Here is a 16,221-nt window from a genome sequence, read left to right as displayed (position 1 = left end):
CCCTAACAGAGTCGGATTTGGGAGAGCCTGGGGCCACATTTCCTAGAATTTATTCTTTGGTGCAAGACTAGCGATTCTGATCAGACTGCATTTCTCACGCATTCCAAATCCCTTTTTTCCTTTTACTCTGTGAACCTCGGTTGCAAAGGAGGGGCTTGTTAAAAACTCACCAATCGGAGGACTGTGCCCATTGTAATTTACGAGGAGAAGGCAGCGGGGGGCGCCGAAGGGGGCTGGGCTGGAGTGCAACCTGCTCTAGCTATGGCTTTTAATTCCAGCTGTTTTTTTTTTTTTTTTTTTTTTTTTGTTGCAAATATGCCCCAGAATTTCTTCTCAAACGCTCTGGGTATCGCTTCAAACTCAAAAAGCATTGCGTCTAACTTTCCCCTGGTTGTGCAAGTTTCCTTGAGAAATAGTCATGCCCTGCGCGGGATTTCATTGAATAGGGCGGAGGAGTGGGGGGTGGCTAAAATGGGTAACCCTTGGTCCCCGGCAGATCAAGTGAATCCAGGAGAGCAGTGTGTTCTGGCTTCTCTGCAGGAGTACCAGATCTATTAATACTAGCCCAGAGCGAAGCGCAAGCAGGGGTGGGCAACTCCGGACCACTTCTCCCCTCACTTCCAAGACAACCTGTTGCGCCTCTATCTCCTCCCCTCCCGGCAGTTTCCCCGCCTTAGCCTCTAAGACCTGATTGGCAGAAATTACTACCCAACCCTCAGCTCCGCGCCTCCTCCCCCGATTGGCCAACGATTGGCCTCCTGGGAGGACTGGAGTAAGGGGGTGCGAGGGGAGGGGTTACCCTCAAAGCTCAGGGTCCGGGGACCTGGAAAGTAGAAGTGGAGTGATTCAATACTCCGCGCAACAGAGTCGCGAGCGGCGGAACTGGACGGGCTAGGAAGGGTTAGGCTCCTCCGCTGCGGCTCCAGCTCGGTCGGCGCCGCGCAACTTTGCCATCCTTCTGGCCCAGCCCGGGCTACAGGAGGACCCCGCAGGCAGCGCGCGGAGTTCCTGGCACTTCCCGGCGGTGTCTCTTGTTGTCTGCCCGGGGACTGACTTCGCATGCTCTCAGGCTGACCTGTCCAAGCCCAAACACCCGGACCATGCACGCAGCCAGGACTCCCGGGTTATCCTCGCGCCGGACAGGCAACTCCACCAGCTTACAACCAGGACCGCCACCGCCGCCCCGGCTGCTGCTGCTGCTGCTGCTGCTTCTCCTGTCACTGGTAAGCCGCGTCCCGGCACAGCCCGCTGCCTTCAGCAGGGCGCTGCTGTCCCCTGGTCTCGCGGGGGCTGCAGGGGTTCCTGCTGAGGAGGCCATAGTGCTGGCGAACCGCGGACTCCGGGTGCCTTTCGGCCGTGAAGTCTGGCTGGATCCCCTGCATGACCTGGTGTTGCAGGTGCAGCCCGGGGACCGCTGTGCGGTTTCGGTACTAGACAACGACGCACTGGCCCAGCGACCGGGCCGCCTGAGTCCCAAGCGCTTCCCGTGCGACTTCGGCCCTGGCGAGGTGCGCTACTCTCACCTGGGCGCGCGCAGCCCGTCTCGGGACCGCGTCCGGCTGCAGCTGCGCTACGACGCGCCCGGAGGGGCGGTAGTGCTACCACTGGTACTGGAGGTGGAGGTGGTCTTCACCCAGCTGGAGGTTGTGACTCGGAACTTGCCTCTGGTAGTGGAAGAACTGCTGGGGACCAGCAATGCCTTGGACGCGCGGAGCCTGGAGTTCGCCTACCAGCCTGAGACAGAGGAATGCCGCGTAGGCATCCTGTCCGGCTTGGGCGCGCTGCCTCGCTATGGGGAACTCCTCCACTACCCGCAGGTCCCTGGAGGAGCCGGAGAGGGAGGCGCTCCGGAGCCTCTCCTGATGGACTGCAAAGCTTTCCAGGAACTAGGCGTGCGCTATCGCCACACAGCCGCCAGTCGTTCACCAAACAGGGACTGGATGCCCATGGTGGTGGAGCTGCGTTCACGAGGGGCTCCTGTGGGCAGCCCTGCTTTGAAACGCGAGCACTTCCAGGTTCTGGTGAGAATCCGAGGAGGGGCCGAGAACACTGCACCCAAGCCCAGTTTCGTGGCCATGATGATGATGGAAGTGGACCAGTTTGTACTGACGGCCCTGACCCCAGACATGCTGGCAGCCGAGGATGCTGAGTCTCCCCCTGACCTGTTGATCTTCAACCTTACCTCTCCATTCCAGCCTGGCCAGGGTTACTTGGTGAGCACCGATGATCGCAGCCTGCCCCTTTCCTCCTTCACTCAGAGGGATCTGCGGCTCCTGAAGATTGCCTACCAGCCCCCCTCTGAAGACTCCGACCAGGAGCGTCTCTTTGAACTGGAATTGGAGGTAGTGGATCTAGAAGGAGCAGCGTCAGACCCTTTTGCCTTCATGGTAGTGGTGAAGCCCATGAACACAATGGCTCCGGTGGTCACCCGGAATACGGGTCTTATTCTCTACGAGGGTCAGTCTCGGCCCCTCACAGGACCTGCAGGCAGTGGTCCGCAAAACTTGGTCATCAGCGATGAGGATGACCTAGAAGCAGTGCGGCTAGAGGTGGTGGCTGGGCTCCGGCATGGTCACCTTGTCCTTCTGGGTGCTTCCAGTGGCAGCTCTGCTCCCAAGAGCTTTACAGTGGCTGAGCTGGCAGCTGGCCAGGTGGTCTACCAGCATGATGACAAAGACGGCTCACTTAGCGACAACCTGGTGCTTCGCATGGTGGATGGAGGAGGCAGGCACCAGGTACAGTTTCTGTTCCCCATCACCTTAGTGCCTGTGGATGACCAGCCACCTGTTCTCAATGCCAACACAGGGCTGACACTGGCAGAGGGTGAAACAGTGCCCATCCTGCCCCTTTCCCTGAGTGCAACTGACATGGATTCAGATGATTCTCTGCTGCTTTTTGTGCTGGAGTCACCCTTCTTAACTACGGGACATCTGCTTCTCCGCCAAACTCACCCTCCCCATGAGAAGCAGGAGCTTCTCAGGGGCCTTTGGAGGAAGGAGGGAGCATTTTATGAGCGAACAGTGACAGAGTGGCAGCAGCAGGACATAACAGAGGGCAGGCTGTTCTATAGACACTCCGGGCCCCATAGTACTGGGCCAGTCACAGACCAGTTCACATTTAGAGTCCAGGATAACCATGACCCTCCTAATCAGTCTGGGCTGCAGCGGTTTGTGATACGTATCCATCCTGTGGATCGCCTCCCTCCAGAGCTGGGCAGTGGCTGTCCCCTTCGTATGGTGGTACAGGAATCCCAGCTCACACCACTGAGGAAGAAGTGGCTGCGCTACACTGACCTAGACACAGATGACCGAGAACTGCGTTACACAGTGACTCAGCCCCCCACAGACACAGATGAAAACCACTCGCCAGCCCCACTGGGTACCTTGGTCCTGACTGACAACCCCTCAGTCGTGGTGACCCATTTTACCCAAGCCCAGATCAATCATCATAAAATTGCTTACAGACCCCCAGGTCAAGAACTAGGTGTGGCTACTCGAGTGGCCCAGTTCCAGTTCCAGGTGGAAGACCGAGCTGGGAATGTGGCTCCAGGCACCTTTACTCTTTACTTGCAGCCCATGGACAACCAGCCACCTGAGATCCTCAACACCGGCTTCACTATTCAGGAGAAGGGTCACCACATCCTGAGTGAGACAGAGTTGCACGTGAATGATGTAGACACTGACGTTGCCCATATCTCTTTCACCCTCACGCAGGCACCCAAACACGGCCACATGAGAGTGTCTGGACAGATGCTGCATGTAGGAGGTCTCTTCCACTTGGAGGACATAAAACAGGGCCGAGTTTCCTATGCCCATAATGGGGACAAGTCCCTGACTGATAGCTGCTCCTTGGAAGTCAGCGACAGACATCATGTGGTACCCATCACTCTCAGAGTGAATGTCCGGCCAGTGGACGATGAAGTGCCCATACTGAGTCATCCTACTGGCACTCTGGAGTCCTATCTAGATGTCTTAGAAAATGGGGCTACTGAAGTCACTGCCAATGTTATTAAGGGGACCAGTGAGGAAACTGATGACTTGATGTTGACTTTCCTCTTGGAAGATCCACCTTTGTATGGGGAAATCTTGGTCAATGGCATTCCAGCGGAGCAGTTTACTCAAAGGGACATCTTGGAGGGCTCTGTTGTATATACCCACACCAGTGGAGAGATAGGCCTGTTGCCTAAAGCAGATTCTTTTAACCTAAGTCTGTCAGATATGTCTCAAGAATGGAGAATTGATGGCAATACTATCCAAGGAGTTACTATGTGGGTGACCATCCTGCCTGTTGATAGCCAGGCCCCGGAAATCTCTGTAGGTGAACAGTTGATGGTAATGGAAGGTGATAAAAGTGTTATAACGTCAATGCATATAATTGCTGAAGATATAGATTCCCTGAATGATGACATCTTGTGTACTATAGTTATTCAACCTACTTCAGGTTATGTTGAAAACATTTCTCCAGCACCAGGCTCTGAGAAGTCAAGAGCAGGGATTGCCATAAGTGCTTTCAATTTGAAAGATCTCAGGCAGGGCCACATAAACTATGTCCAGAGTGTCCATAAAGGGGTGGAACCTGTGGAGGACCGATTTATCTTTCGTTGTTCTGATGGTATTAACTTTTCAGAGAGACAGTTCTTCCCCATTGTAATCATTCCCACCAATGATGAACAGCCAGAGATGTTTATGAGAGAATTTATGGTGATGGAAGGCATGAGTCTGGTAATTGATACACCCATTCTCAATGCTGCTGATGCTGATGTTCCCCTGGATGATTTAACTTTCATTATTACCCAATTCCCCACTCATGGTCACATCATGAATCAGCTAATTAATGGCACGGTTTTGGTCGAAAGCTTCACCTTGGACCAGATCATAGAGAGTTCCAGCATTATTTATGAGCATGATGACTCTGAGACCCAGGAAGACAGTTTTGTGATTAAACTAACAGATGGGAAGCACTCTGTGGAAAAGATGGTCCTCATTATAGTTATCCCTGTTGATGATGAGACGCCCAGAATGACTATCAATAATGGACTAGAAATAGAAATTGGGGATACCAAGATTATCAACAACAAAATATTAATGGCAACAGATTTAGATTCAGAAGACAAATCTTTGGTTTATATTATTCGTTATGGGCCAGGACATGGCTTATTACAGAGACGAAAACCTACTGGTGCCTTTGATAATATCACACTGGGCATGAATTTTACCCAGGATGAAGTAGACAGAAACTTAATTCAGTATGTCCATTTGGGGCGAGAGGGCGTTCGGGACCTAATTAAATTTGACGTGACTGATGGAATAAATCCCCTCATAGATCGTTACTTTTATGTGTCCATCGGGAGCATTGACATTGTCTTCCCTGATGTGATAAGTAAGGGAGTGTCCTTGAAAGAAGGTGGCAAGGTCACTCTCACAACAGACCTACTAAGCACTAGTGACTTGAACAGTCCTGACGAAAACTTGGTTTTTACCATCACCAGGGCCCCCATGCGAGGTCACCTGGAGTGCACAGATCAGCCTGGAGTGTCCATCACATCTTTCACTCAGCTGCAACTGGCTGGAAACAAAATCTACTACATCCACACAGCTGATGATGAAGTGAAAATGGACAGTTTCGAGTTTCAAGTCACCGATGGACGTAACCCTGTTTTTCGGACATTCCGTATCTCCATTAGCGATGTGGATAATAAAAAGCCAGTGGTCACCATCCACAACCTGGTAGTCAGTGAAAGTGAAAACAAGCTGATTACTCCTTTTGAGCTCACTGTCGAAGACAGAGATACTCCTGACAAACTCCTGAAATTCACTATCACCCAGGTGCCTATTCATGGCCATCTCCTCTTCAACAATACCAGACCTGTCATGGTTTTTACCAAGCAAGACCTGAATGAAAACTTAATCAGCTACAAACATGATGGCACCGAGTCAAGTGAAGATAGCTTCTCTTTCACAGTGACTGATGGCACACATACAGACTTCTATGTTTTTCCCGATACAGTATTTGAAACAAGGAGACCCCAAGTGATGAAGATCCAGGTCTTGGCTGTTGACAACAGTGTCCCCCAAATCGCAGTGAATAAGGGGGCCTCTACACTTCGCACTCTAGTCACTGGCCACTTGGGGTTCATGATCACAAGCAAAATATTGAAAGTGGAGGACAGAGACAGCCTACACATTTCTCTTAGGTTTATTGTGACAGAGGCCCCTCAACATGGATATCTCCTCAACCTGGACAAAGGCAACCACAGCATTGCACAGTTCACACAAGGTATGTTTCATGTTTCTTTTCTTGGTTATCAAAGGACATTCCAGGTCTTGCTTCCTGAGAATATGGCTTCACTGAAAGCCTCACAAACAGAGCATCAAATTAGAGTCCAAGAGAAGGGAAGGAAACAAAGGGGATGGGGAGAATAGAGGGACTCACTTCCCTGGGAGGACAGCTCCCTTCTTGTCCTACCTCCCATCTCAGTGACCTTCATTAGAGGGAGTACTGATGTATTTTGAAAGTGGCAAGAATATGCTGCTGAAGCAGGGGGTGAACTTTGGTGAATTAAAATTGAAGCAGGCTTTCCAATTCTGTTCCATTTGCCATACCTATCTGAGCATCCTCTGTGTTGTATCCTGCAGATGGTTCATGAAGCATTTTGGCACCTTAATGAAGGATGTGCTTTCTAAATATTGTTTATTCACAGTGCTGTCATTATCAATTACCATTCCAAAAAAGCCTTCAAACTTAGGTTACTTTGATTAAATTTTAAGGGCATTGCTCTGACACAGTTTTGGTTGTTAGGAACTCTGTAACTAAAAGATTTGTTTACATTTATTTGCTTTTTTGCTTTTTAAAATTTTTAATAATATTTCATGACTCAGGCAAATACTCATCCAGAGACATAAGTGATAAACACCTAACTAGAGTTATAACAGTGACGTATAGGTACAGGGCATGCTACTAGGATATACATGAAAAAGGAAAGTATACTTAATGATGTATAAAATAGCAATATATTCATCACCAAAATATACATCTAATTCATTATTGGGAACATGAAGATATGTAAACAAGATTAATAGTAGAAGGGGGAAATTATTTCATCATTGTGAACCTCCTCTCCGACCTGTTACAAACACAGTAACAAAAAACGGTTGCCTCTGGCACCTGCGGTCTTTAGGCAACAGGGTGTTTCTAACCTGAATTTCCTTTGTGGGTGGACACAATCTGAGGCAGAAAGGACAAGTGTCCTATGCATTTAATGAGGGAAGGGAGAAGCCCATTCACTATACTGGCTTGGGAGTCACGACTCTGTTCTGTAGAACGTGCAACTTTCATTACAGCGGGATTTGGGTTGCTTTCATGAAAATCTCACAATGTCAGAATGGACACTAGATCTTTCCTATGTGGGATCCGTAGGTAGAGATGGAGCTTAATCCCAGGGCATCCCAGTGGGGGTGTTCTTTTCCTGCAACTGTGTTGTACTCTTAGATAACAAAAGGTTTAATAAACATGGATGTAGCAAAATGCAGTGTTAAAATGAACTGCTTCTCTCTTTTAGGTGTTGGCAAATAGCTCCACACTCCAACCTCCTGATTCTTGGCTAAAAGCCTGAATGTATCCCAGGGCCTGCAGGGACAGGGAAACCTCAAAGTGCCAAGTGTCATGCCAGACCAGTAGGAAACTTTTATGTGAAGGCTTTCTGAGACTAGCGATGCCATGCCGTCTTATACTGGTTTATTTTCATGGAAAGGGAAGAGAATGAAAGGAATATATTAGATAATAGAAAATGGTTCTTCAAATTACTCCTCTGACCTGAAAAAGAAATCTGATTTAGAGATTTTTTAAAAGGACTATTTTGATGGAGACAGGCAAATGAATTAATTTAAATTCTGTGGACTAAGTCCAACAGCTCACACTATTAGAATATTATTTCTGAAATTTTGAACTCTAAAAATTATGCTATTTCATTATAGGCAGTTGTTCTGTCTCTAACTGACTTTGAGTTACCATGATTACTTTTTATCGTCTTTATAAATGTAGAGAAGTTATGCTTATTATGTGATGTGACTTTTTAAGAATTTTTAAGGAAAATTAGCACATTCCAATACAAACCAAAATATTGACTAGGGAAGCTGTTGGTATTTAATCCCACAGCACTCATTTGAACAAGTCAAGGCTACAGTTTGATTCATAGCTGTTATTTATGGAGATTAGATAAGTGATTTAAAAAATGGAGAAAGCGCCATCAGAAAGCTACCATGGCTCTTCTTCCAGTAGGACAAATGAAAGCAGTGCTTAGAGTGAAGACTATGCAGTCCTTTTATTTGTTTTTGTTTTTACTTTGTCATGAAGGGATAAGGTAAACCTATATTTTGATGGATTTTCAATGCATTGAATTAGATCAAGTTAGCACAGGTGGCCAGAGAAGGTTATCCCTAAATTGATTGACTAAATGGTTCCCAGAAGAAAAAAATTAATTCCTTTCTAAAAGTTATCAAATTGATTAAAAGTTAACAATGTATGATTAGGTAAATTATGGATATCATTTATTTATTTCAAACTTCACCTCTTTCCCAAGTTGTCCCTGTTTCCCCCAGTCCAGATCTAAATTGCATGTCTCAAGTACCTGGATTTTTCTTCCCTACAATGAGTACGTAATGATATATTCTGTGGGATAATTTATAAATCAGTTTCAGGAAAGCAGAAATGTCTTCAAAGAGTTTGAACCAGATGTGGTTGCCTGACATGTTAATGAACTTAGAATTAAAAACAAACAAACAAAAAACTCATGGAATACTTTTGTCGATAAACTGAAACAAATTTAATGTATATTTAGCAACTAGAAGGAAACCTAGATAATTCTTAGATATTTGCCTAAAAAAGATTACATTTTGGCTATCAGATTATCTTTCTACTACTTTTGTGTCTTAAGAAAGCTAGGCATTATATACATTTATGGTATATCTATGTTATTTGTAGAGGTGCCTTTAGAATACCAGTATGCTAATGAAAGTCTTTACTTACTTTTTTTAGAGGCTCCTTTTTGAACCATGAATTATTAATTAGTTATATGAAAAATATAAAAGGTTTTAGTATGTTCCAACTAATCAATAACACATGCCCTAACTTGGAGGGAAAATTGGGTACCAGAGTGCCATATAGTTGCATTTATGTTCTCTTTATCTGAAAAAAAAAAGTTCTTAAAATTCTGTTTTGAAGTGAGGATTTATTTCTTTGAAACTATCCCTTAACGATTAAAATTTTGCTTAAGAAAACACTGATACAGATGCTGGGCATGCTAAACAGAGCCTTTTCTCCTGGTAGAGCCTTTAGATTTTCTTATGCAATTTGAAGGGGTGGGAACATTGGAAGAGGGTCTTCCCCACATGGCCAGAGGTCATGGTTCTTGTAGTAAAAATGTGTTGTCAGCAGAGTTTACTGCTTTTTTTTTTTACTGATAAAGTGAAGGTTATAAAATTAAGAATTATAGGAGTAAATAGGCAAAGAGTTGTGCAGAGGCTTCAGTCCTTACCCTGGCAGAAACATCGTACATGCAAAGGTAGAGATACAAGTGTGATCTACCACTCAGCCCTTTCATTTTAAATTGAGAAATATTTGTGCCTTTGCTACTGTAATATCCTAAGCAAAGAACTGTGGGAAGTTAAGATAGGAAAAAAAAAATCCCAGAAGTGTTCAGTCTACTGGGAAAGATAACCATACAGAAAGATAAAAGTGAAGCTAGGCAGAAAGTGTGGAAAGTTACAGTAGAGTTAGAAAGGTGGGACCCGGTTCAGTGGCTCACACCTATAGTCCTAGCACTTTGGGAGGCCGATGTGGGAGGATTGCTTGAAGCCAGCCTGGACAACATAGTGAGCCCCCATCTCTATATTAACTATTTTGTTTTAAAAGAGAAATGAAGTGCTAAGGGAAATCAAACGTCTTAGGCATGTTTTACCTCCAAATACCTCTATTAGCAGGAAGGTACCATTAACTATAAAATCAGATTTTCCCTTCTGCAAGTGTTCCTAATAATGACTCACCTTTCAAAACTTTATGAGCCAGGGTAGAGCACACATTTTCCATCTGTAAAGTGGAGCTATAGAAATTTGTGGCGTCATTGGTCCATCCTAATGCCTTGCCTTACTTGAGATTAACATTTCGTAAAGCCATTGTCTTCTATATAAGCTGTTGAATTCTATAGCATGAACTTACTAGAGCTTTTAGGAGATGGAAAAACCACAGAACACACACTAGACAGATAAATATTACCTATCATTGTCATAGCTATTTTTAGCCATGATCTTGACTTTATGTAGTCTTAGAAAAGTCCAGATCAATTAATCATCTATTACGAGTATCACAGAACAAAATGATATTTTTTTATTATGTTGTATGTGTGGCATCATTAAGGAAAGGAACTGGTGAGATGGATGAATAAGTTTTAAAATTGTGTCTTCGTAATGAAAACAAACGTATGCACGTGAATTTGATAGAGTAGGAAGTAACATAAGGAACATTTCTGAGGCAATATAACTTTCTGCTATGAATAAAGGTTTCCACTTTTTTTTTTTTTTTTTTTGAGACAGGGTCTCACTCTCTTGCCCAGACTACAGTGCAGTGGTGCAACCTCGGCTCACTGCAACCTCCGCCTCCCAGGCTCAAGCGATTCTCCTGCCTCAGCCTCATGAGTAGCTGGGATTACAGACATGCACCACTACTGCCCGGCTAATTTTTAATAGAGACAGGGTTTCACCATGTTGGCCAGGCTGGTCTCGAACTCCTGACCTCACATGATCCACCCGCCTCAGCCTCCCAAAGTGCTGGGATTACAGGCATGAGCCACCGTGTCCGGCCTGTTTCCACTTTTATTAGATGTTTTTTGTCCTCAACGGGGGGTCATCAGTTATTTCAATGTGTGTGACGTTTTGAAAATATCACCCTATTTTTTTCTCTCAAACTTTGGAGAGCTAAAAAATAGCCTGCTACAGCACAAAAAGTAAGAAAAGTTAGCCAGTGTCAGGGAGCAGAGCTCTGTCCTCTGTGGGCCAGTTCCCTACAGGGAGGCAAAGATGTGATTTCAAGAGTGCCAGGGAATCTGCCATGCCTCAAAATATCTTCCTTTCCACCTGTCATGGTGCCTGACATTCCATATTTAGATAGTCATTCCTTTGGTGCATGCACATGCAAATACCACTGGGAGGGGCAACACCTTGCTATTATTATAAACTAACTCTTGCACTCTATTTATCTGTGTAAGGGATCAGGTTTCCACGGGACAGCTGAAATCTAGGGGCTTAGAGATCTGAGAAATGAAACAGCACTGTTTCTCTTAGGAGGAAAAAGGAATTTAAACATGTTTATAGGAAAGCTAATAAGTCAATAAAATTTACCATAATGAATCATCAATTTTACTCTGGTAATTAATCATCTTGTTTTTTGGTTATTTTCTAGCTGACATTGATGACATGAAAATATGCTATGTCTTAAGAGAAGGGGCCAATGCCACAAGTGATATGTTCTATTTTGCAGTTGAAGATGGTGGTAAGTATTCCCCTCTCCTGGTAGTGACAGCAAGGAGAGAGACTTTTCTTGGTTTCTCTTTGATGACATTATTACAAGAAGTCTTTATCAAGGAGCAATTTCGTGATCACCTAAATTTAACCTGGTATTTGCTGTAGACAATTTTACAATCTCACTGTGACACAACCCTACTATGTGACGGCTATAGATAAAAGTTCTAGTTATATTACTTTTGTCTTACTATTTGTAAAGCACTGAAGAGAGAAATCTGTATAAATAGGATCTCCATGTCTAGTTGTTCAGATTACACCCTGCATGAGTATGCCTACTTGAGTCAGTAAGAGGATGTTGGAATTCAGCTGTGGTTCCACTCATAGCCATGTGCTCACCAAGGTATAGCTGCCCAAAGGAGCTGTTTTTTCCTAATTTGCTCATGGGTTCTGTGTGGGTTAATACTGGTGGATAACATGTTGCATTCACCAAGAAATCAGTAGTAAATTAATGTCTGTTTTATCTCACCAATCTCAGGACTTATAATGATTTTCTTAGTTTGGGGGATTTTGTGATCTAGTCCAGCTAAAAAATTTTCTTGGTTAAGTGCAAAAAATACTGCAGAGTATAGGATATGATTTTTGAGCTAAGCCTCATGGGCAATATTATTCTCATTACTCCCCCAGAACTGCCTGCCACTTCTACTTCGTTCAGCTTTGGATCTCTTGTCTTCCTAACCCTGTGGATGAGTAGAAAAACTGGTCACTTTCAGATTGCTCATAAAGATGTTTTTGTTCTTGCATGTTTTCTTGGGTAGCAAAATAACCTCCCCAAGTACACGTGTTGTGTGAACAGGACACCAGAACTGAGGGTATATGTGAGAGAGAAGAAAGAGGGAGGAGAAAAATAATTCATACTCTGTTATCTGTTTTCTTATGATGCTTTTTAAAAATGGCACACTATTATGTCGTCTATCTCAAAAAGACTGCATCCTTACCCTCCATGTTTTTTGAAGCATTACATATGATTTGTTTCAAATATCACTGGACACAACATGATCACAGTTCTGAAAAATGTCAACTGTTGAGTGTGTGCCAGAGAGCCAAAAAAAAATGTATTAAGTTGGGTTCAAGTGTTTGATTCCTACTATAAATCAGAGAGTCAAATCATGTGAGTGCCTTTATTTTTTTGAGTAACCAAATCATAGTTTAGTATTCTACGTGTTGATGAAAGTGATCCTAGCATAAAACAAATTTCTGAAAAAAAAGAAAACTTTTTCTTGAAACTTGCTGCTCAAATGGGAAATTCTATTGTGACTAACTGTTGAGACCTTGAAATAATCCAAATCTGTGTAACTTATATCAAAACTTAAGGATGAAATTATTGGTTTAAAACACCATGTTTTATCTCTTAAGATGACTGAATAAACCTCAATAGCAAAAGTGTGACTTTCTGTAAAATTACCAAAAAAAAAAGTTTCAAATTCAATGGCTGTGATTACACTAAAATATCCTGTACTTTTTAATAAAATATTTTGCTTTTTTTGCTCATACACAAACACACACACACATTATTTTACCTTAGCTGGGTGGAATGGTAGCCTTTACTTTAAAATTTTGGTCTCTATTCCAATTTTGGAAAACATTCTATAGTATCATATTTCAAAATATTAAGTGCAAAATATTAAGTGAAGAATGCCTAGCTGACGAGGCTGGGTTTATGTTTGAATTTGCTGAAAATGTGGCAAGGCCTCTAAAGATTGTCTTTATGGAAGTAGGAACGTATCATTTTAGGAGTCTTTTTAGAGAGATAGTTTCACGTGGGAGATAAAAATTTCAGATTTTCTTTTTCACACTCTTCCTCTTTACTGGCATAACATTACCTATGGAGCTCAGGCAGATTTTGGCAAGCTGTTGAATAGAATTTACTTTAATTCCTCTGATATAGGAAAACTGTCCTTTGACAGAATAAACACAGAGGCCTGCAAGATTAAAAAGTCACATTCATACCTCTAAATTGTTTTAATCTGATTCTTACATGTTTTTTAGGATTTTTGCATTGCCTTATAAATGTTCTAATGCTTGAATGAGAAGTGCAATACTGTTTAAATTTAATTAGCTGTAGTGATTTATTGTCATCTACTCTATACAGTGATAGTAGGCATATCTGTAAGTCATCCCAATAAAATATGAAATGTGTGAGTATTTCATCCCTGGGAAGCAAGTCAGGGCACACTGGCATAAAATTGAGAACTCTGTATGTCCAGCTTGCTTTCAATCTGATAAATGCATCTTCTTCAAATCAACGTGATTGGTTTTATAACAGTAACTATCTAAGGAAATTAGTGGGGCAACCATAATCCTTGAATAACCTTAAAAATAAAACATAATTCAATGTAAGGGATTTAGAGTAGGAGAAGAGATTGAGAAGAACAGAAGGCTGAGACCTCCTGTTTCAGATTTAATTGTGTTACCATGGGAATCTGGCTTGCCACAGGATTCTTCCGTTATGATGTAGTAATGGATTAGTTACTACCCATTACTAAAAGGACTGTGCTTGGGAACGAGTTACTACCTTTGAAGTTTGGGAGTGCTTTGGGACTTGTACCAAATGAAAGAAGTAAAGAGAGCACTATCTGAGCAATAGATAACATCAGGATCTTTACCTCAGGGGAAGTCTACTGTATTTGGAGTTAATACACGTTGGTTGATATAGCACATGTCCACACACATACACAGATGCTTGTATCTTAGGGTTATTTCAATTAGATTTTAAACCTTCTATGTTATTTATCGTTACTTATGCGATTTTGCCTTCGTAACACATCTGTGAGCAACAAAAACACCGCAAAAAAACACTTAGTATGATTCCTATTTGGCAGATGAGGAAACTGAGTTAGCAAAATAAGTAACTGTCCTCCTTCAAGCTACACAGCTGGGCAACTAGAGGCTGCTTTCAATCTCAAATTCTTTCCTCAAACAATAAGTGATAACTTCCACACTTATTCAGGATAGGGATAAGAGGGGGGAACTCTTGAACTTTTCTGGGTTCTTCAGACCAACTTTCTAGGAATGTTTAATAGATGTGAGTGAAGTCAGAGTGGGATCTGCTTTTGGGATAGACAAAGAGCTTTGTGTTTTCTAAAGTATGCATTTTTATTTTAAAATGCTTTAAAAGTTGTAGAGTCCTAAACTTTGTAGTACTCTTTCTTGGTATCATAGTGTAATTCTCTTTTTAAAAACCTTTGTTTTAGGTTCAGAGGTACATGTGGAGGTTTGTTATATAGGTAAAGTCATGTCAAGGGGGGTTGTTGTGCAGATTGTTTTGTGACCCAGGTACTAAGTCTAGTACCCAATATTTATTTTCATAGTGTAATTCTTAAAATGATTATTTTATAATGCAGTATGTTTATTGGAATACTAGTAAAGAGCATGAAAATGTGATATCAGAATAAGGCACTCACCCAGGTGTTCTGGGCCAGTCACCATAAGTGAATGCACCGTTACAAAGTATAAGGTCAAACTCTGAAGTTCAGGAATATATTCCCGCTATCTGTGGCTTCATCTAATGCGCTCATGTATATATGTGTAGCACCTGCCTACGGATTTAGCTGTCTTCCATTTCTTTCGGTTTTCACGCTTTATATCTTCATGAAGGTAACTTATAATAATACAGCCCTGGGAAATCCATTTTCCTTTGTTGATTACCTCTTTGAATTCTAATTCCAGATCTAGTACTCTGGAATTTTGTTGGGGGGAAATAAAACATTTATTCTTTTATCCTTTTTGTAGTCAAACATTTTTATCTGATTCTTTCTCTGTGTTCAACTCTCTGTAATTTTTCTATAAAGTATTCTAGCATGAAAGTGCTTTGTCAGGCCCTTCTAGCGCCTTATTGTGATGTGAAAGCTATTCTCACATAACTATTCCAGGCATGCCCCACCCTCAACCCTAATGATTGTCAATCACTCCTCAACACCAGGCTCAAATATCATTTCCTCTCCAAAGTTGCTCCCAACATCACAGTGACAAAATTAGCTTCACTCTTTTTTATGCTTTTATCCCCAACTTGATTTACAGTAAAAATTCATATTATGATTATTTGCTAATGTGAAAACCTCCAGTAATAAGGAAGAAACTCCTTCATATCAAAAAAGGTATCATTAATCTTTGTACCTCAGTGCCAAGGTTGAGCACAAGGTAAATACTTACCTAATATTAAAATAAATGAATGGATAAACAGGAGAAAAACAATTGCTCTCTTTTGATATAAAGATCAATTAAATAGTATTATAAGAAAAACTCCTGTAAACAATTCCCGGTAGACTCTTTGCATTCCTTTAGAACGTTGTCCTATCCTAGCATTAATTTAAATCCCTGCGGCACCAGGAAAGTTTTTTAGTGAAGCTTTCACATTTTTAAATGCATGAAATTAACTAAATCAACTGCTGTGAAAATTCCTTTGAAATCTTCAGTGAAATGTACTTAAGATTGAAGTATTAACCACCAGTTCAGAGCTCATATTATTCTTAAAGAAGCCTTTTCAGAAAAAAAAAAAAAAAAAAAAAAACTTGTCAGTTTATGATTAAATAATTATACAATTTAAAATCTAAAAGGAAATAGGATTTCCTATAAGTCACTAAAATTTTCAAGCCAGCAGGACCACTACTGTATTTTCAGTTACCCCAGTATTTTCTTGTGTGATATGAGA

General features: G+C 42.4%; 1 protein-coding gene across 1 annotated transcript in view; it reads left to right on the top strand.

Moving 5' to 3' along the window:
• The first annotated feature begins 465 nt into the window (after positions 1 to 465).
• The window catches only part of FREM2 (FRAS1 related extracellular matrix 2), a 194,619-nt gene continuing 178,863 nt past the window's right edge, over positions 466 to 16,221 (top strand). Inside the window, exons 1-2 of the mRNA XM_033234619.1 lie at positions 466 to 6,276; positions 11,452 to 11,541. Of these exons, the coding sequence (XP_033090510.1) occupies positions 1,101 to 6,276; positions 11,452 to 11,541 (5,266 nt within the window). The 5' untranslated portion in view covers positions 466 to 1,100. The remainder of the gene's footprint in view (positions 6,277 to 11,451; positions 11,542 to 16,221) is intronic.

The sequence above is a fragment of the Trachypithecus francoisi genome, unplaced genomic scaffold (assembly GCF_009764315.1).
Source record: "Trachypithecus francoisi isolate TF-2019V2 unplaced genomic scaffold, Tfra_2.0 Contig01461, whole genome shotgun sequence".
In the NCBI taxonomy this organism is placed as follows: Eukaryota; Metazoa; Chordata; class Mammalia; order Primates; family Cercopithecidae; genus Trachypithecus; species Trachypithecus francoisi.
The sequence above is the reverse complement of the archived record's forward strand: the minus strand, read 5'-3'. Positions and strand labels throughout refer to the sequence as shown.